General features: G+C 48.2%; 1 protein-coding gene across 4 annotated transcripts in view; it reads right to left on the bottom strand.

Moving 5' to 3' along the window:
• The window catches only part of Exd (PBX homeobox extradenticle), a 30,884-nt gene that overhangs the window by 8,282 nt on the left and 1,018 nt on the right, over positions 1-21,584 (bottom strand). For all 4 annotated transcript variants that reach the window (XM_076377050.1, XM_076377052.1, XM_076377053.1 and 1 more), the window contains exon 3: positions 2,945-3,198. In XM_076377050.1, coding sequence (XP_076233165.1) covers positions 2,945-3,198 — 254 coding nt within the window. The remainder of the gene's footprint in view (positions 1-2,944; positions 3,199-21,584) is intronic.

The raw sequence follows: 21,584 nt of genomic DNA, 5'->3' as shown, positions 1-21,584 counted from the left end.
AGGAAGAGAGGCTGGCAGAGGAGAGGTCGGACAGGGTGGCTCGCAATTTCGAAATGGATTCCACTCTGGCGTACCCCGCCCGGCTACTCTTCTCGTCTTTCTTCTATCCACCCCGTTTCTCTTCCTTCTCTTCTTCCATTCTGTTCTCCTCTCTTCGCACGAGCGTACAGACGACCTGGTGGGGTGGATCAGCTTCATTCCTGCCTGGCTGCCCGCCGCAGCGGGGCGAGAGGTCGCAGACGATCTCGACTAGGTGGATTGGATGGAAAACCCATAGAGAATTATGTCCCCTTTGCATCGGTGTATTCTCCAATTTTTAAATTATCACCGAACAAAAATACGCTCATTCCCACCGATGATCATTAAGATAAGCGCGTGAAAAATCTCTAAAGCGTAAATAAATTCTCTATAACCAGGCACCTATAGCGAAACAGAAACGCCATCGGTGCAATAAGTTTTCGGATTTGCAGATCGATTGGTCGCGAGCTGGCGATATTCAAAATTTATCGTTCGCGGAGCCGTGAGTCGGGAAATTGCGGACATTCGAAAAGTGACGTACGACTCAAAATGAAAAACCGACGCGAACCAATGCTAGCAGTGATTTATAAAAGCAGAGCCAGCCTTTAAGATGAAACACGCGCAAGCATAGAGGAACGCATAAGTTTCGGTAGAACCAAGATGATGAATGGTGTCGTAGATCGTTCGTGTAATCGATAGCATCGGCTTCGTTGACGAGGTGACTTGGGTGCTGGCGCAAAATTTGGAGCTGCTGCTCGCGGAGACAGGAAAGTCAACAAGTGTCCCAGTGACGGTCGTTAATCCGTCTACGCGCGAAATGAGTTTTCTCGCGGCGTCTCTAATTTTACTGCGGTACGGTCTATTAATACGCGCGTACGTATTTCGAGGAGATATACTACCGAGAGGTTTCTGGCTCGCGAGCGTTATCGAAATTCCGACCTGCACTGCTAAATATACCTGATCGCGGTTGCGTTCGCCACGATCGCTGCTTTGTGGTTACCGCAATACACGGCACCCTTCGTTCTTACGTAATCGAATTTATCGTTAACGAGGATTTTCGCGTACGAATTGCCAGCGATCGCTGTCGCCCTAGATCTTGGCCTCGAGTCAGGGAATCTGACGAAAATTGCGTCACAGGGTCAGAGGGAGAATGAGCGAAATTCTGACTCGGTGAGGAATCCTGCCCAGTGGCTGGAAACCTAATGGAGGGACCCAACGAGCGGGGTGAAATCTGAACAGCAAAATCGGACGAAATAAAGGCGGGCGTGCACCGGTAAAATTCATGCCAGACGATGTTTGCTGGCGGTGATCACGCGATCTCATAAAACTCGGTGCGCGGTTCTATTCTCGTACTTGTCACGCCATTTTGCATAGCCAGGCAGACGTTCACCCTAATGCAGTGACTCGGTCGGGCCGAGTTTGAATAGTAAATTTCGGTTATGATAAAACTTTTGGCCGCGACGATATCAACCGTAATAACGTTACTTTTAAGCGCAGCGATATATCCAACGATGAGACCACGGAACATTGTATTATCCGTTGCTCGCCAAAACTGCAACACGGTTGTCGGCTCGAACAACGTCCAGAGGAACGGAACGCCGTGGTTCATTTAAATAACAATCGTGCGCGGGACCGCGATACGAATGGAGTCGAATAAAAAACGGTTCTCATGGAAATTTTTGCCTCTCCTCGTTGAATCTGACTCGATATAACTCCGGAAAAAAATAAAATTCAGAGTGGATAAAAGGGCAAAAAAGTGTTTTATCGCGATGAGAAGGAAGAGCAGGTAACTCGGCCCTAAAATATAATTTCCATGTCTTAAGAGAATATAGGGGAATATAGGGACGGGTCTAAAAGCTGTTAATGACAGCCTTTATCGATGGGGCGTCAACTATCCTCGCTAACTGCAGTTGCAACGTGCACGCGAACGCATACATCTCGGGTTCGCGAGTCGCCTCCATATTGTTGCATTTACAAAGAACTCCACACGCATCCGTACACAGGCCAGTGGACCTCAAAGCAAGGGTGTGCGTATTCACTGCGGGGAAACATCAAGACCGCTGACACACGGTGAAATATGGGGTCGAAACGGGCGTGGCAATTAAAGCACGCTCTCTCTCCATCCCCCTGTCACTCTCTCGAGCCGCGCGCGAGTGATTCGATATTTATGTACGCGCGAATACACGAGTGGTGCGCGGGGACGAATTGCGAGCTATGGGTTATTTTAAAAGTCTGCAAAAGGGAGGAAACACGAGAGGCGTTGAAAAGAATGATGCTTTTATCGTTGATAAGCGAGTCCTACCGAATGGGTGAGATCATGCGCGTTGCATGCTACCTGCCCGATCTTTCTGTTTCAATTGCGCGCATATTAAACAGCAGGAATTGAATATGCGTATCGAGCAACGCCTCTGGCGAGCAACGTCCAATTTCCAGGATGAAAATAACGCGCAAGTGGGAAGGCTAAACAACTAGTTTCAAGGAGGAAACGATCTGAACGATCTGAACGATCTTCGACTGGCCGTTTCCGAAACGGACAAGGCGTTAAAAAGTTATCAAGGAAACGAAACGTTTTATGGATTGGGGAGAGGCGTGGCGCCTAGTAAGGTTTCAGGATTTCGTCGAATTTCTACTGCAAACACAATAGCCCACGGGGAATTTCCCCATGTTAAAGAGATCCGCAGTTAGCGATAGTGTGGCTGGCTTGCTCGACACGCGAGATTTTACTTAGCGCGAGCGAGTCGGTTCATTAGCACGCAAATCGTCCAACAGAGACAAGCCTCGTACTCCACGCTGTGTTTCTGACCTAGCCTCTTATCCAGCTTGCACGAGGGCGAAAAAGCCCCAGCGTGAAAATTCCATATGGATCCCTTAGACTTGATTAAACGAAATCGTCTGAAAATAAGCGCTTGAATATTCTTCCACGAACCTGTTCGTATTTCTCCAGCTCTTGATGGTATATCTGCCTAATTTGGGCAAGCTTGGCTCTGTAGTCCGAATGTTCGATGGCGTTGTCAGGTTGTCCAGGTGGTCCAGCCGCTGCAGCCGCCGAGGCCGACGCCGCTGCCCCCGCACCGCCACCCTTCTCTGGCCCGGCAACACCCTCCGCAATCAACATGTTGTCCAGCCTCATTAGTTGTGGGTCGGGCGGTTCCTCTTCCTGGGTGTTCCTTAACGACAGCACTGAAACAAGAAATTGGGCAAATTTAATGTAGGTGCATCGTCAGCGAAATCGAGTGGACTAAAAGAACATCTGACTTTACTATCGCGACAAGTTCTCTCGAGACGCGGGGAATAACGACAAATTCAGGAAGAGCGAGAAAATCGAAGGGAAAGGCTAGCTCGGAAAGCTCGTGCGTTTACCGATCATAAAAGAATCAATTTCGCTTCGGTGTTCCCTCGCATCTCCATCCCCGTCCAGACCCTTTCGTTCTCTTTGTCTTAAGGGCCGATGCACGCAGTGCTTTAGAACTGGGGTGGTTTTCCACGGTGTAACAGTGGTTTTATTGTACTTTTACGGCGCATGATGGAGCTGGACGACCCATAAAACCACAGAGAACGAAGGACTTTCTCCTTCTTTTTCTATCCCCCTGTGTTCACCTCGTGTGACAGTTCTTCCAGAAAGATGCAACCCCATCTTCGACAGTTTTCACTCTCTAGACGCATAAACCAACACGTTTGCCCGCGACTAACCGCGTCGAGAGGGGATCAGCGGGAACAGGAAACTGCTGCAAAATATACTTCGGCACGGAAACGATTCTTCTCTCAGCAGTTCTAAGAAATACCAGCAAGGCTGAAGGTGATCAGTTGAAAGAAGACTGAAGAATGACAAGAACTTAAAATGATCACTTCAAGAAATATTAAGTAGACGTACTACTTTCATGAACAGACCGCGCACTTCAACCCCAAAGTCTCGTTTCCTAAAGAGCAGCACACTGAATTAATCACGTTCTCGCTTATTCCAGCTGTAATTTAAATTCGTTAGGACAGTTTTTCGCTCCACTTTATACTTCTTCGCCAGTGGAAAAAAAGTCTCCCGAGACGGAAGAGGAGTGAAAAAGGTGGGATGAGAAAGTTGAGCGAGATTCGCGGGAGCGTGAAACGAATGCGCAGAACTAATACATTTATACGAAGTGTAACAATTAGGGTCGCAGTCCCGGCGAAGGGACTGGAGTTTCAAATTCCTTCTGGGAGCCGACTGGAAGGGTGAAGACACAGAGTCGATCACTGGGGAACCGTTTCTTTGAGAAAGATGTTACGCCACGCGCTAACAGTGTCAGAGTCTTCGTATTCGTTAATGAATCTCTCTGCCACACAGGGGAATCGTCTTAAAACTTTTCGCTGATTCTTGGGAAACTCGGGTCACAGTTTCCTTTGGCGAATCGCGGGAACTTTTCGAGTACGTGGCACCGAATCGTCCGAGTCTAATGCTCGAAAATGATTTCCGAATTGAATCCTAGCAAGATCAAGTAACGCGCGAGTTCCTCGAAATGGCCAGTTTTTAGAAGTGACCGAAGAAGGATGGGCTAACAGCCGTCAGAGGTGTGTCGTTAAAACTTTGCGATGCAGAAGAGAACTTTTCACGCTACCGCGGGTAATTAAAAATGAAAAAGCTACGGCTACGTCGTTCACTCGAAGAGGGGTGAAATAAAACGCACGTTTATAGCCAGTCGTAAGGCAGAAGTTGTTCCATTGAAAGTTAAAGGACCGTGAGCCATCGATGGCACTTTCGTTTATTCGTAAGGGTCTCCCCCGGGGCATGAAGCTCTTGCCTGGATACAAAGTTGCGCGTTACAGAATCGAGGCCTGGTGGATCTACTCCGCGAAATTTCGTCGGAAATTGCTGGTTCCCTGTAATCCCGTGACAGAGTTCTAGAGCTCGCGGGATCGAAACACAACCGCGTGCAGCGACGTGCAAAATTAAGCTCTCGATCAAAATTATTTTCGGCTATCGAGTAGGAAGAAAGTAATCGGGGGTGGCTTACGAGCAATAATCTGACCATTACGGGGTGTAAGGGGAGGCCCTTGGTAGCGGGTCGGTGAGGCAGAGGGACTGCTAACCTCCTGCAGGGGTCCTTACAAGCACGTAAACTCAGTTTTACTAGCAGTTAACATTTTACGACTCAGACGGTCTGCCGGCTCTCTGTACTCTCCGTCTTTCTCTGTCACACCCTCGCTACTGAATACGCCTTGCTTCCTGTTTCCCTCTTCTCTCTCTCACTCCTCGCGGTTCTAGCTTCCTGTCGACCGAGCCCCGCACGTATTCGTCACAACACTTGGCCTCGCGTGAAACACTGCCGGCTATACAAACGTACGCGAGTCCCGCGACAACCTAGTGCTCGTCGTTTTCGAGGGTCGTTAGCGAGCGAACTACGTTAATATGACACCCCGTTGAAGATCGAGCTAATTGCCCAACTAATTCGTCTCCCGTTTCCCGGAGCGAAGATAAAATTCCCGCCATTTGAAAGAAACGACCGACGTGTCCCTCCCTGTCGCTTCATACGTTAATCCACCGTGCGAATGGCGAGTTGCGGCGACGACGAAGCGCGAGATTTTGTTTCTTCCATGCGACGGATTAAAACGTTCGTGAAATTCTTGGCAATTAGCTGGGGACGAAATAACGTGGCTGCAATAAATCGGATCGAGCGAACGAGTTGGACGCCGCGGCTAAATTATGCAAGGGTCGTGTGTACACAGGGGGGCGAAAGAAGGAGAACGTGGGAGGGAGGAGAAAATCGAAAATCCCTGGTCGAAACAACCCTTGGGATAATTTAGATTCGCGTAGCAGAGCCGAGCGGAGGTATGGCGAAACGGCAGCGAGCGAGCGCCGGTGGAACGCTGCTGGTGTGTATTGATCTAAACGGGAACCCGTGAAAGCAATTAAGATAAGGCACGGTAACAAAGGGTTGTCGGCTGCTACCCGCTTTTCACCGAAGGAAAACAGAAAGAGAAGAAGGCCTGGGAAATAGAAAGAGCCACCGAACCAGATGGAAGAACAGTATCACCTCGATACTAGTCCAACTTCCAGCTCACGATACTAGTCTCTTGCGTTCTGCTCGCATTTTAAATCACGAAACATGTCTGTCTATTTCTGTGCTCGAAGACTGGTTTTAGGTAGACACGTAATTCTGACCCAATTCGAAGATCCTTTCGAGCGACTTCTGCCTAGCGTCTGGGGGAATCGATTCCCAAAATCCATTCAATTTTTCCTCCGTCTCTCTTTCGCACCCTCAACCTCTTCCCGGTCGATCCCCATAATGCGCGGACGGTCCAGATGTAAGACGACGAGCGGCGCGAAAAAGGGACGGGGGACGAAGGAAGATGGCCATTCTGGCTGCTCTTTTAATTCGAGGGTGAATCCTGGCGGCAGGGACGAGGGGTGAGATAGGGGAGCAAACTGAAAGAAGAAGACGACCGAGCGTTACCCCTGGGATCTGATATCGACGCCGAGCTGTAAGAATATCCGGGCCTCTTCTGATTTACGAAAGAAACCGAGACACGAGAAGTAGGTGTTTTCTGCCTTGTTGATATCGTGTTTCGCTCCGTTACGAGCGCTAGTTCTGCTTGAGTGCTTCTTGAAAGGCAAGCTCGTCGCGTGTCAAGCATCATCGTATCTCCAGGAGGAACAGAAAAAGCGGATTCTGCGAAAGACGATCGGTTCACTAATCCCAAAGCAATTTCTCAAAGGGAATTCTCTTGGAAGCTGAAAACTAAAAATTCGAATCTGCCAAAACAGTAGACCCAGCGCGTAGGAGTAAACAAACAGTCTTCTGCAAAGTGCTCTCAATCGGATCGCGTTCCACACTCCTTCAAGCGGATAATAATAACGCTTCGGACGCTGTAGACGACGGGGTGCGCCTCGCTTCCGGTCGGGACGCCGCCCCCGCCTGTCGTTTCCCGTTCCCCGCGAGTCAGAACTTTCCTACGATTTCTTTCGCGCTTTGGCAATTTCGTGCTTCCGTTTCCCCGAAAGGAATCCTGCGCGAACAGTTTCTCGCGCTCGCTAGTTTGTTGCGATGTTTTTCCACCGTCGACACCGTCTCCCTTTCCTTCAGTTTTCCCCCAGCTTTCCCAGCTTTCCCCTCCTTCACCCCCTCCCCCTCCATTCTTTTTCTCGACCAGCCGCCGACGTTTCCTTTCCAACTTCCGCGCGTCGAATTCGCTCAACCGTATCTTCGGCGCAACTCGCCTCTTCTTCTGCACTTTTATTATTTTCTTCCTCTCTCGAGGCACTTCCTGCAAGAACGGGTACTCATCTTCTAGTTTGCTTGTTGCAACTTTTCCACCCACCGTGAATCAGAAACGATACCAGAACGTGGCTAAACGTATGGGGGTTGTGTGAAACCCTATGTACCGGGTGTCTGAAATTATCGTCGACCCTTTTCCTTGGACCACCGAATGCAAGGGGAATGTCAACCAAGAAATATTACCTCTTTTCCACACGGACCGCAGAATTTGCATTGAGAACTGAGAAAGAACGGACCCATTCTGAAATGCTAATGAAAATTCTCTGGACTCCTCGAATGAATACCGTTCTTTCACATCTCCAGAACAGTTTTACGGCTCATTCTACCAGCTACACCCTTTATCCGGGAAAAAAGTCAATGTATCCATTTCATCCTACCATTCGTATTTCACTCCGATTGCTGCATCCTTTTCAGCGCGTTATCCTTCTCGCATCGATGAAGAAAAATTTTAATTAAGACATAAATCCTCTCGGGGACCGCCTCCTATTCAACCGAGTGGATTCCCGTTTCGCGTTACATTGTATCCAGCAAAACCAAGAGGAATATCGTATTGCAGCGAAGACGAAGAAGAGGAGGGGCACGGAGCGATAGGCATGCAAGAAACCATGGGGCATCCCTTCTAGCGGCCGCGAAAGAAAAGAGGGTGGCGACGGGCGACGGGCGGCGGTCGTGGGGGTCGAATAAAATTTTACGGCCGCGAAATCGTCCAATAATTGTTACGGCTCGCTTTGATCGCGTAAAACACGTCGTAAATGTCGAAAGGGACGACCCCCTAGCCGACAGGAATTACTCTTAACCCCCTTACGGGGTATTATGCCGCATTACTGGCAGTGCTGCGTTTGCGTCTGCACGCTTCCGCTGTCTTCTTCCCTCGTCTGGCTGCCTCCGTCTCCTCCATCAGCGTGTCCCTTCGAAAATCTTATCCTTCGGTTCGGCCTGACAGTTTGGTTAGATCCGCACCCCATAAAGTCACCGAAAGGAGCAGGAGCTTTTGGGTACCCTGCGGCGAGCCTCGCCTCGTGTCAGCGGTTCTCAATTGACCGTTAATTGACTACAGAAACGACGCGTTTCGTCGACCTCTTTGGAGGGTTAGCCATTAATGCCGCCTAAGCACATTTCCACCTACTCAGCTGAACTACGTTTATAGCAAGTGTACCTACTCCGACATGAATACGTAGAGTAGTTGTACAATATGTCGTAATAAGCACGAAGCTTTTTCTGTCGGAAGCATCTTCGCTAATTGTCAGTCATGTTTAATGTTAATGTCCAGTGAGCGAGACCGCGCGAAGGGAACCTCGACGAGTCATCGCGGAAGGCTGGTCGTAAACTCCGAACTCGACGCCCTCAGGCTGGCCAGGAGCAATCTCTCGGCTCCGAAAAAGAACACCGTTAATATATTCAAGCAAAAAGATTACACGGTGCAGAAATATCTCGGCCGAGAGTCCGTGAGCTTACGTGGCCTCTGGCTCTTCTCGTTCCTCGTTCCCGCCGTTTCACTCTCTCCCTCTGTTATTTGGAGGCGGTCGAGGGCGCGCGAGCTCGATGTCTACGCTCTCGAACGAACACCTCGTCCTGGAGCCGTGTCTCGCGTCTGTGTGCGCGGCTACGCCAAGAGGTCGGCGAGATCTTTTAATGAAACGCGGATGTTAGAATGGCAGGAATGCTGCAAAATGGTCTAGGCGTGCTATGTACCCTACGTGCAACGTACACACGCGCGACCGTCTCGAACACGGTCGAGTAGGACGCGTACGTTCGGCCACGTACACAGGGAAGAGGAACGCGCACGTACACGCGGAGCAGGAAAAGCATCCACGTAGATATATGTATGGACGGGGAGCGCTCGGGAGAGAACGTACATGGCGGCGTCTCGAGGCAAATTAAGCCCCTCGACTCCGCTTCGGCTTCGTTATTGAAGTGGCATTCCTGCTCGGGAACCCTCGAGGACTTGTCTCTCCTGTGTACGCCGCGACAACGGTAACTAGACTTTTAAATAGCTTAATAACAGCCGAAGATATTCGCGACGAGTTAACGAGAAACGAGAGATCCGCAGATCGCCCGCGATTTTATCCAAACGACCCACGAAAATTCATCGGTTCCCCTCGAAAGGGGTGGATCTGTATCTCAGATATAATTCAGTAGATGAGGAGCCCTTGTTGCTCCTCACTCGCGATATAATTGCAAACGCTCAGATTCCTGATGTCGTTCCAACTATGGTAACGCTAACAATATTAAGACGAGCGAGGGAAGACGATGATGCGAGTTCATTAGAAGCACAGGAAGTGCGCGACGGTCTAAGGAAGCTAGAAACGGGGGTGGTAGCGATCGCCGATGCGTCAAGAACGGGTTCAGAGGAGGGAAAAAGGTTGGAGTATTAATAAAACGTTGCAAGACTAAAGAGAACGAAGGGGAAGAGAGAAAGGCGGATCGAGAAAGAAATTCTTATTGCCTGGCAAGTCCGGCTTTTCCGCAATATACAGCACAGGTGTACCGAATGTGTACACCCCATCCCACCCCTCCGTCGTACACGCTCCCGTCCATAAGGGTAGAAACAACCCCGTGCACGCATGGTCAGGACCGTATTCTGTCTAGTGAAGCCCATTACTCTCTGCTCTTGTTTCGTTTCCCTCCACCATAATATCCACCTTCCTTTTTTTAATGCGATACACTGGACGTATCGTTTGTGAAAAAAGGAAGGGAAAATTACCGCTTTCCCGACCGTTAGCTTGTTCTTCTGCCAGAGGAGAGTTCGACCGTGTAATTTACAGTAAAATAGACGACGAATATTTCTTTCGGGGAAACCCTCGTGACGTGGTAAAATGGATAAACGTCGCTGCCACTATCCCGGGAGGAGTAATTGTAATTGAAGACCAGAAAGCAACCAAATGAAACGTAAACAGTCGATTTATAGTTATGCTTGATGTAAAATTCAACGTGATCGATTAAACGAAGTTGAGAAGTGGAGGCACAATGGTCTGTAGAACCTAAAGTCTAATATGCTTCGAGGTCTATAATGCCTAATGACTCCATAACCTGGTTTATTCCTCCTACGACCGAGCACCCGCAAGAAATCGGCGAGTCTACTTTACCCATGTGTAAATCAACTGTCTTCCGTCTCGACAACTGAAGAGGGGCTACAACTTCCAATCGAAGGGTTGGCTAGACTTAATCTAGTTTCAACGATCTCAAACGGCGCAGGAGGGAACACCTGACACGAGTTGAATACGCTCAAATAAATTCTGAATTATCCTTGGACCATCTCTGTCGTAAAATTCAAACACATTTGAATCGACTGGAACCGACTCGTTTCCTCCCACTTTTTGAAAATCCAAGAATTTTCTATTAAAATCTACTCGTTCACCTAGAAGCATGTATTTGTTATTTCCTGACTGGAAAAATCCTGCTGAGCTGCGGAGTATTTCCTTCGGAGTTCTCGTCCAGCCAAGAGAGAAAGAGGAAGAGAGACGGAGAAAGAGAGTGTTTCCTCCGCCGTTCCTTTTCGAAGGGGTGGGCGAGCAGCACATCGAGCACAAGCAAGAGGGGGTGAGTAGAGAGAACTGGCTGACTAGTGGAAGAGAAAGAGAGAGGAGGGTAGGAGGGTAGGAGGCGACAGGGGGTAGAGAGCGAGGTTCCTGGGGGTGGAGGCGCAGGAGGCAACGTGGCGTATTGATCGAGTGGCTCTCGCGTCCAACCACCACCGCTTTCGAGCCACCCGGTATAGGTGAGCGTCTGCGTTCGTATTCCTAGACGAGAATTCGCGCGTGTGTCGTAACGTTCTTCAAACGTATGCCCATGCCATAGGCTGATTCAAAAATTGCTTTTAAATTCAAACTTCGAAAATGAGCGGCATTTTACTCGGATACAAAGTTGCAATGCCTTCACTGAACATGCAATGTTCGACGTTATAAGCCACTCGTGCCACTGCAATTTGCGTGGGTGTACCTAACAGCTAACCTGGAATTTATATCAACCGATACTTGGAAAATACTATTATCGCGAAGACACGATTTCAAGAAAGGGAAGCCTGTGCCCCTTGAACTTTAATCAACTGCACCGTTTAAGAGGTGGTTCACTTGATCCCTCTCCATCAGTCATTGATGTTTGTCAATTGAGCCGACCTGTACGCTTCTGTGCACATCGATACAGTCGATGCACGGATACGCACGATGCGCCAAACTGTATGCGAATGTTTCGTGTGGGGAGAACAAGAGGCAATGGTCAGAAAATAACTCAGTCGACGCGTTCCCATGTGCACGAACCGTGCATGTGTGCGTGCGCGTGTACGTTTCGTGGATGTGGGTGCTGAAAACACCGTGATCTATGGTGTGTGCATCCCACCAATAACGTGGTGTCACTTGGTCTGGAAAATCTCTCGGAATGCATTCGTATAGACGCGCACAGTTTTTGCAGGTACATCTACGAGAATGAACGCATAAATATCAATAAATCTTGAGAGAAAGCTTAACGGGACAATTACCCAGCATGAGAGAAATAGAATTGCACTATATCCAATCTTGGATCAATTTTGTAATGGCTTTTCGGAGCGGCAGCACATTATTAGCAATAAAAACTAACGCTTCATTGTCTCTCATCTTGGCTAGTACCCAAAGGACCTATCCAGAAGATGGAACATCCTGACAAAAAAATCAGAATTCAATGCCCTATAAGGGTTGCTCAATCTGTTAAAAAATTAGCGTTCTGACGTTTCTTCGTACAGAATCGAAAAAACTTCTGAAACCAAGTTCTGAGCCTCCTGACGTTTTCCATATAGTAGACCAATACACGCGACTTTTTACGGATGGACAGAACACGGAGACTTTCGCGTTTCATTTTCATGTCGGTGGCTCCCGTGGGCGTCATAAACGCACGCCTCGCGTCGGTGCATCACCATCGGAAAAACTACACCCTCGCCTTTCCGTCTCTCGCCTCGATTCGGTTTCCAGCTAACGAGACAACGAACCCTCGCCTTCCCCACGCACGCACGAAACCCTGGCAATCTCAAGTGAACGCGTATACCCAACGTAATACCTCCATCCCAAGAGGCGATCTCGTTATCGTTGCTATCTATAAACCACCGTTGATACTTGACACCGAAAATCATTTCGTCGTGATATAATTAAAGAGTGTCTAATGTCGAATACTCGCGGAGAAACAAAGAATCGATAACACAGACATTCGCGAAAATCCTGGTGGAGCCACAGAGGTTAGGCTTGGTTTTCTAAAGGGACCAAAGAGGGTAATCCGTCCCTGAGAAAGGGTGGACGCCACTGTCGGTCCAGCTTCATCCCCGCCAGCCGTTTATTGAAGGGTAGGGCAAAGCGCTCAATATCAAATGGTCGAAAAACCATCGGGAAAGTATGGAGGATAAGACCGACCAATTGTTTCTTTTATCACGCCGATGGCCGTTAACGACGATGGAAGTGATAATTTTATGAACAACTGTCTATTATGCGTGGCAACGATGTGATCACGATTGCAGATAAAATTTCATGCTCGTTTCGGGATACAAGCAATGAGAGCATCAAAAATTTGTGTCCTCGTAGAAGATACGCGCAGAGGGAAGTATCGCACGTACGCAGCCAGAAGCGTCGCGCACGTGAACGCAACCCTCTTTCGCGGCTGCAGGGACATTTTTCTCGTGGCATCGCCGTGCATGCATAATGCATGCGAATAGGACGCCGCAGACTCTTTACGCGGCGAGAATTCCGAATCCGTCGTCGGGAAAATTCCTCTCCCAGAGAGGAGAATCCCGCGGGTTCTTTGAGCTACTGACTTTCGCTTCATCTACGAAACCCTGTCGTCTTCGTCCCTATAGATTGTAAGGAACAATTGAATTTTTTAGACGACAATTATGCCTGAAATTTTAGAGTCCTTTACCATATAGGCAGGATTAATAGGAGAATGTTGCACTTAATGACTGAAATGAGAAGAGAAGAAGCTTCCACAGAACCCGTCCTCTTTTTCGTGGCAACTCGAGAGGAGGAAAGGCACAGCTCGAACGAGCAGAGCCGTGATAGAAGAACGAGGTGCCCCGTGCACTCGAAACGTCATATTCGAGCCGGCGTTTCCGTAGCAGACACACGGGACCTGTTGCTGTCGAGTTTACGGTGTTTTTACGAGCGACGTTACAGCCGCCACTGAGTACGGGGGCTGAACACACCCTCCCCGCGAAAACGATATCCCTCTTCTCATTGCCAGCACCTATGCGAGCGTTCCTATGCGGGAAAGAGAGGAGTAGAAACCGAAACGACTATCCGTTTATTTCACCCCTTCTACCGCTATCCCTACCTCGCTTTCGAAGCAAATGATCCGACAAATAATGAACCGTAACTCGTCAAACGCCACAGAGCGCGAATCATCGCTGGGTTCTCGTGGGAGGGACCAAACAAGAAGTTTCGAGCAGCCTGTATACCGCGTTGATGGATATCGACCCGATTCTGTAGCGAACGAACCGTTTCGTGGAGTCGAACGTAACGCGAAGCTTTCCTCGTCCAGGGAAGATTGCTTCTCGAAGAGATCGAGCGCAGGAGGTCAAGCTCCGTCGACGCGAAGAAATTTCGGGGAAGCAATTGATAGAGGTCTGCGGGAAAAGTCGAGGAGAGGAGATTCGACGGCGCGGGTGACTTCCGACGAGACAGCGAGCAGCGCATAGATGGAGAAGGAGGGTCGGTAGAAACAAGCGGCAAGTTTAGCGAGAGCCGAGAAAGTTTCTAGCCGTCGCCGGCGCTCTGGCTACGAAACTTTCCAACTACCGAGTTTTGTCTCGCGCAATTAGAAGTTCCCTGTATTATTCATAGCTAACGTTGCTCTCCCTCGCCCCATACTTCCAGCTCCTTTCCCATCCGAGCTTCTTCTAGCTGCTCCGCCCGCCGCGCCGCGGCGGTTCAGCTGAATATGCCGGCGCGGCGGCCGCTTCTTCGTAACGCGCAAAACTCAAAGACCACCACGGACGAGGCGCAAGTCGCGCACGGTTCATGAATTTTAATGAAATCTCCGACCAGAGATGGAAGCTCCTCCGTGCTCCTTGTCCTTCCATCTCCTTTTTCTCTTCTCTTCCCGCGCATACACACTCCCGCGTCTTCCTCTGCGTCTTCCTCCGCGGCTTTTCCTTCTGATCTACGTTCTCTACGTGCTGCTCGATATGCGCCCGACAACGCTTCGCCTGGCTTCCGTAAATAATCGAACTCCTGCGAGCGAGGTCCAATTTTCGAAAATCTGGCCAGAACACGCGGGCAGCGTGTTACAGATGCATTTCAGGTGTTCGTGTTTAACTTAACGAGATAACGCGTGCTCCGATTGCACGGTAAACATTCGAGAACTCGAGCAAATCGTCGGGAGCGCGAACTGCTGATAAGGAGGCGGCGCGCCTTTGTGCTGAACGTTCCGATTGCTTGGAACGATTGGAACAGCGGTTGATTATAGGCGAATCCTAGCGAAACTGTTTGAACGACGGCTGATCGGTCGATTAAAGACAACCTATTGTACACGCGATTCGATGCTATGCTAGAATCGCAATTCTATCTGTTCGATGCACACACGTGCTCGCGTGTGGGTGCAGGCAATTCGTTCCGCGATAAAATTATCCTGATACGGCGTTCCAATGACAGACACACGATGTTCTCTTCAAGGACGAACTGTCAGTCTCTTTTCATCTTCTGACGGAATTGAAATAGAATTAAATTAATGATAACGATTACGATCGTATGTACGGCACGTAATAACGCGTGCGAGTGTACGATCGTTGTACAGAGATGATTGGCGGCGAGTATAAGGTCGTCGCGTGTCACAGTGTTTTCTACGCGAAAACACGGACACGATGATACTTATTTCATGGCAAGAAGCGCTCGGTTATCGTTATCCTCGAGGGTGAGGTGCCATTCACCCGTCACCTCGAATCCAACCCCTCGATAGAGGCGTCGAGGCGACGGGAAGCTACGATTCCACGCTGTGTACATACACTGGGAGAGACCGTGAATTCCTTATCGTCGGGTTCCACCGACGAAATTATCGTAGAAAATACCGTGCAATTAATCAAGAGGCAGATATCGCGACAATGGAGCACTGATCTCAGTAACAGGAAGACTCGCTCGACAATGGCTGGGCACCTTGAAAGAAGTCGACGACAGGTGAAGAGGAACTGATTAGAATCCGAACGGAGAATCGAAGAAAAAAGAGGGGCAAGGTTAGATTCCATCGGGAACGAAAAGGGCCTAACGATCCACGGTACGAGCTTCTCCTCGCCCCATGCAATCTCCATAGAATTACCATACGATTAAGAGAATACCGGCCCCTGGTGTACGTACACCGGAGCCAACGCTAGCCCTCGAGAGTCTTCCAATTAGCCTCTCCAAAGATCCTTCTTTCTCTCGTCTATATAGATCGCGGCAGAGTTACCAGCCAGGACATAAGATCTGGGATATATGCGAGCCAGATAATCAGGAGAAAACGTAAGCCGAGGACCCCGGTAAAAAGTGGACGCCGAGAACCGTGATCGTATTTTGTTGCAGCGGAGACGACCTTTTGCACGACTTTTTCTTGCCTCCGCGGGATGATGCAACGGCGCAGAAGCACCGTGTCCAGTGAAACTGAACGGCAAGGGCCGATTAATTGCCAGTTGTAAAAGAGAGTCTCAGGATTCGCGAGAAGCGCGTGGGTCAGGGCGACGAGGGATCGAAGCACGTGAGCCACGTACACGCCAGCAGGGAAAAGTACATTGCGCCGCGGATATGGCCGCTCTCCTTCCTTCTTTCTCCAGCTTTCTCTCTGTCTTTCGGTTTACGAGCTTATTTTACTGGATTTTTATGATATAACGTACCCGCACCTAGCTCCCACCCGAAGTTTATAGGTTTGCGAGATTTTATCGTGGCGTAACGTATGGTTTGTTAAATCGACCCCCTGTGCGGCACACACGCGTGCTCTGCTGCTCGTCGTCGATTCACGTACCCCGCGCCACATACTCCATCCGAACACGCACGATGAATTCCGCAAAGGGACCTCCTCTTGCCGGTAGATATTTATCGCGCGCGCTCGGTACGACGACCCAAGTGGATCGCTTGTTTATTTTTCGAGACCACTTGCGTTTTTCTTTCCTCCTTTCGCGGTTCCTCCGCCCAGGCGGACCAGAATCTTGAACCTTCGATCGTCGGCTCTTTGCTGACCGTGATTTGTGCCACTTAACTCCATCGCCATTAGCGATATCCATACGTAAAAATGATCACTTCGTATCACGCTCTGAATTTTTCCTCAGCCATTCAACATCCTCAGGATGGAGCCTTTAAAGCTCAACAGTGCTGACTCTCTCTCAGTCGTATTTTCCCGCGCCACTCGCAATCAGTTAATCATATGCACTTTCGAACAAGTGTTTCGAGATATTCCAAGGATCGATACCGATCGCAAGGGGTGAACGGAGATCCTTGTGCGAGGGCGATGACCATAACGACCACTTCCGGTCAGTAACTCCGCGCAATTAAAGCGACTTAAGTGCAATTCTGTTAACGGGACAGCAACGTAACTGTCGTGTAAGACCTGACAGCACAATGCCTACTCGCTCGCTTGCATTTTCTTTTGTCTGCCGTATCATTACACTGCTTGGTACGCGGCTTTCCTATTTTTTCAATTACGCGACACGCGCTGTACGTGGTCGCCTTTGATCGCGAAACACTACAAATACGTTCTTTTAGAAATCAGCTATTCCAGAAATACCAACGTTGCAAGGTTATCTAGCGCTAGCAAGCAAAGGTATTTTTGGATTTTCCTTTCCGTTCGTTTAGCTTACTTTTTCAGTAATAACGCTAGCCTATGCCAACCCTCGTTAACGAATGTACGTTATCTGCGACTAGTTGTTACGGTAATATTATTGCTTAATAATGCAACGTGTCTTTATCTTCGCTTATAAATATACGACGTCTCATGACTGCTGATGTGCAGTTACGACTACCACCACCGTGTTCCATTTTCAAATGAATACTTGTAAATTTCCTCATCTGGTGTCTAAAATTGGTACAAGTTCTTTGGGAGATATCTGAATAATACTGTGCCCAGTCTGCGTAATTTCTCAAGCAAGGAAAAGAAACTCAGAGGCGTGATCCTCTACGACAGAAATTGCTATGAAATGGTTTCGTGACAAGTAAAAGCTCTCGGTTCGGTATCCACAAGTGAATACGGATCCAGGTTCGGTGCAACCTTAAAAACTTTTCGTAATAAATCAGTGCACAATACGACAGGCTGGAATCGGACAAATCTCGTTAGTCGAGTCGAAGAAGTTTGAGCCTCTCTCTCCAGAGAGAGCAGAAAGGCCGGTTCACCTTGGTTGCTGGAACCCATCTGCATGCGCGGGGACCGCGGATCAAGAAGAGGAAGAAGAAAAAGAAAAAGGAAAGCAATGGAGAAGGAGAAAAAGAAGAAAAGGAAATCGAAGCTAGGGGAACGACATTCCAACTGGGGTCGGGGAAGAAACGAGAAGCGTCATCTCTTGGAAAACCAATGCTGCCTACCTCCTACCTTCTGCCAGTGGTAGAACCGAAACCGAATCGTTGCTCGAAGCGATCTGAACCGAATGATATTATTCCTTTTCCTTTCGGCCGATTAATATCGTCACGATCAAATAGCGAAATCGCGAGAACACTTTAATCCTGAGTCGCGATATTATTCCGTAAATCAGATTACAGAGAGTAGCGCGTTAAATCATAATATACGAGAACGTGTTAGGCGTCAAACGAGTAAACTACACTATCAATTCCTCGAACGCGAAACTTTATTCTATTTTCCTCTGCAAAAAGAAAACATTCGTGATTGCAGTTAACTGCAGGCATGTCTACTAGCGGAGAACGATCACGAAAGAATCAAGTTTTCTTCAACGTTTCGCTATGCATCGTTTGAAACTACTAACATGAACAAAATATCACAAATTTATAGATGTAAAAAAGTACATTACGTTGAAATCGCCACGACCTAGCGTGTAACTTGTGTGCAGAATCGCGTGAGATAAACAAATACGCGGAACGTTGCGCAAGCCTTAATTAAAGTGAGCGCCGTCTAATTAACGTAGAATACCGTTTACTCTTACGAGAAGACAATATTCATTAAGAAAATTGTATAGTAGCTCGCCAATTACTTTTCGAATGTATCGATAAAAATGCACCTTTGCAAAACACACAGTACTGACAAAGAAGCAAGTGCATATGAATATTTCTGATGATTTCATTCACGTCTTACTAACACTGTCCCTCGTTCGAACAGTTATTTTTACGACGCCCGCGACTAAATTTCATTTCACCCATGAGGCAGCGATAAAAGACTATTTTTATATCTGGCGAGGGTCGATGAACCAACATCTAAATAACGTGCAAGAAAGCTGGAGTTCTGAGACCTATAGGTTCGCGGAAAATTAAGAGTCCCGCGAGACTTTATCGTTTCGTCGTTGCATCGTGTACAGGAAGCAATTGTGCCAAATCAGACATCAGGAAAGGACCAGCCATGTCGCAGATGAAGGGTTCGCCCACGAAAACACTTACGCTGTAGATGTGCGAAGTAAAATACAATCTCGGTTGGACGACAGCCAAATCGAGTATGGATTTTTAATTGTTACGCCAGAACGCGACCGCGGGTAGCGTCGTTTCAAGAGCATGGAATCGGGTGTAACACAGGCTCTCCCTGTTGGTTTAATTAAATCACGACAAAATCGAAAGAGTTAACACGCGAAGGTGCGAATCTAATCCCAGAGCTTTCGAAATTACCGTGACTTTAGAGCTGTGAAGTTCACAGTTCCGAGCTATTGTACCTCCCGTCTAGGGTCGTCGATAGCATCGAGAATATTTTTAGGGAGTCACGGTATGTGGCGTCGGCGATTGTGCCACCGCTGTGAAGGACTATCCACTGAGAAGATCTCTAGCCGAGAGAGAAGAAAAAACGGATTAGGGGTTGGTCGAAAGGCGGGTTCGAGAAATCCCGCGGATTTTGGGTTCTCTCTATCCCTGCTCCTCCCTCTCTCCCTCTATCCCTCTCGCCCTCCTTCCTCGTCACCCTTCGGGATCGTCGCACATCCCATGGGAAATCGGCCTAAACAGGGTTGTCCAAAACAGGTTTTCTAGGATCACTGTGTTTCGAAGAGTAGCTGTTTCCAATGACCGTGACAAATCGCCGCCGTCTCGAGACCAACGCTGCGAGACTATCAATCACGATGCGAGATATTCAAATGGGAGAGTGGTCCATTAAAAATAGATCTCTCGCGTGGGAAAAGAAAGAGGAAAGATAAGCCACTTTCCAAAGACGAGATCCCAGACTGTTCCGAAAATGCAGAATAAAGGGAAGATCGTTCGAGAGGTGCCAACTCGGACCAGTGTTCAAGCAGGCGCGGACTGCTTTTGCGGACTGCTTTTGCAGACTTCAATTGCAGATAAGAGCAGTGACAAAAATATCAAATGGGGAGAAATCTGACTGAGTACAGCCCTGATCCGAAGTTATCCGAGCTCCACGAGAGAGCCGATTATATTAAATGGCTGGTAAAACGGTCTGCTTAACATAGCGTTTATCTGCTCCTCTTGGTTTTAGTACTTTTTCACTGCCTCGTCAGCCATTGCCCATAAACTCTACTACACATCTTGCCTCTCTTTTTCTCCCGTCTCTCACTCTCTCTTTTCATCCCCCAACGCCTGGCTCACCACTACCCTACACATTTTTCTCTGTACCTTCGTCTGACCTACGCGTACATGCGCAATCCATGTGTCTGCGCGAGAACGCCGCGTGTATACTTAGCACAACTCATAAAGAATATAGAACCATTAAAGCGACTCATCGTCTTGAGTGCGGTCATTATACTTCGACGCCTTTTTTGTTTACGTAAATACTCTCTACACCCTCGACTATGTTTCACTTTCTCTGCATCAAACGCCAAGAGAACCGATTATTAACACGGTTAAGAAGAGTTATTAGTGGATTAATGAAATGAAAAAATCGACTTAGAAAATTGTTCCTCTTTCACGTAATAAGAACTTGAAAAACAACTTGTTTGAAAAGTACAAACAGCTGATAGCCAGACAACTACTCAGACCTTGAATCTTAAATATGCACGCAAGTGTTTATCAGTTATCAGAACAAGAACACCGTTGTTTTTTCTAGCGAAAAATATAATAGTGGTTAAACGACGAAGGATATAAATTCGCAAAAAATAGTCAGTCCCTAGAATCAATCTGAATTAAAAAAAGAGCATCGTTTCGTAAGAGTGGGATCGACTCGAGTCCCTTTCGGATTTTTATCCATTACAATGGACACTGTACGTGGAATGTCGTCTACGTCGAACCCTCGACCAGCACAATACTACCCTCATAGCGAGAAATAAGACTAGAGCAGACCGATAGAAAGAGGAGGGGGACGAGAAGAGAAAAATGTGTATAGGATATACACATATACTTACAGTGGAACGACGTGAAAGAGGGTAGCTTAGCATGAGGGGCGTGGTGGCACCACCACCCCCATCAAACGACCAGGCAGAAACTACTTTTGGGGTAGCCGACCCACGCACACACGCACGTACACGCGAGCACGCGCGCGCGCGCCTTCTTCTCCACCTCAACCCTCTTACCCCTTGGCAAGGTTCGAGCCAAGCGAGTCAGCCACCCCTCGCACCCGAAAAATAATTGCGCGTTTCGTGGTCTCTTGATCCGCGCGTAAAAGTAATCCAAACATCGCATAAAAATTATGTTTACGAGTTTCGAATGGGCGCAGGGGTCGACCCTGCACCGGCGCACGCCGAAAACGTATCAACAGTCTCTTCCCTTCCCTTCCCTCCCTCTCTCTTTCTCAACAGTCCCTAGATAGGAATCTCGTTCTAGGAATTTCACCGATTGTTTAGAACTCTCTCGCATGCGAAGCTGTTAGTGCACGCGAGTTACGAGGTGATCGTCCGTACTTTTATGAAGTGTTCCCTCTTATCTCGTCGGCGTCTACTTAATCGGTAGTCATTTATCGTGCGTTTCGGGAGACGAAGTCTGGAGATAACGAATCGGATTATTCTCAGACCACTCTGTACCCGAATATCGTGAATAATGCTGGAAATCAGTTTCGAAGAAGAATTAAATTCGTATAGCGATTAACGGTTTGGGTACTCGAAACATTTTTTAACGTTCAGTCTGAAAATTCAGGTACAGAGTAAAAGAGAGAAGACGTCTTCGGCAAAAATAGATTCGTTCGAGTTCATTTCAATTCAAATTCCTCAATTTTTCTGGGTTTAAAAATTCCATTAATTTTCAAACAGCTACAAAATAAACTGCACTTTTTTCGGTGGAATAACGTATCTTAATTTATGAGATATGTTAGCGGCATACCGGT

The sequence above is a fragment of the Calliopsis andreniformis genome, chromosome 4 (assembly GCF_051401765.1).
Source record: "Calliopsis andreniformis isolate RMS-2024a chromosome 4, iyCalAndr_principal, whole genome shotgun sequence".
Taxonomy (NCBI): domain Eukaryota; kingdom Metazoa; phylum Arthropoda; class Insecta; order Hymenoptera; family Andrenidae; genus Calliopsis; species Calliopsis andreniformis.
The sequence above is the reverse complement of the archived record's forward strand: the minus strand, read 5'-3'. Positions and strand labels throughout refer to the sequence as shown.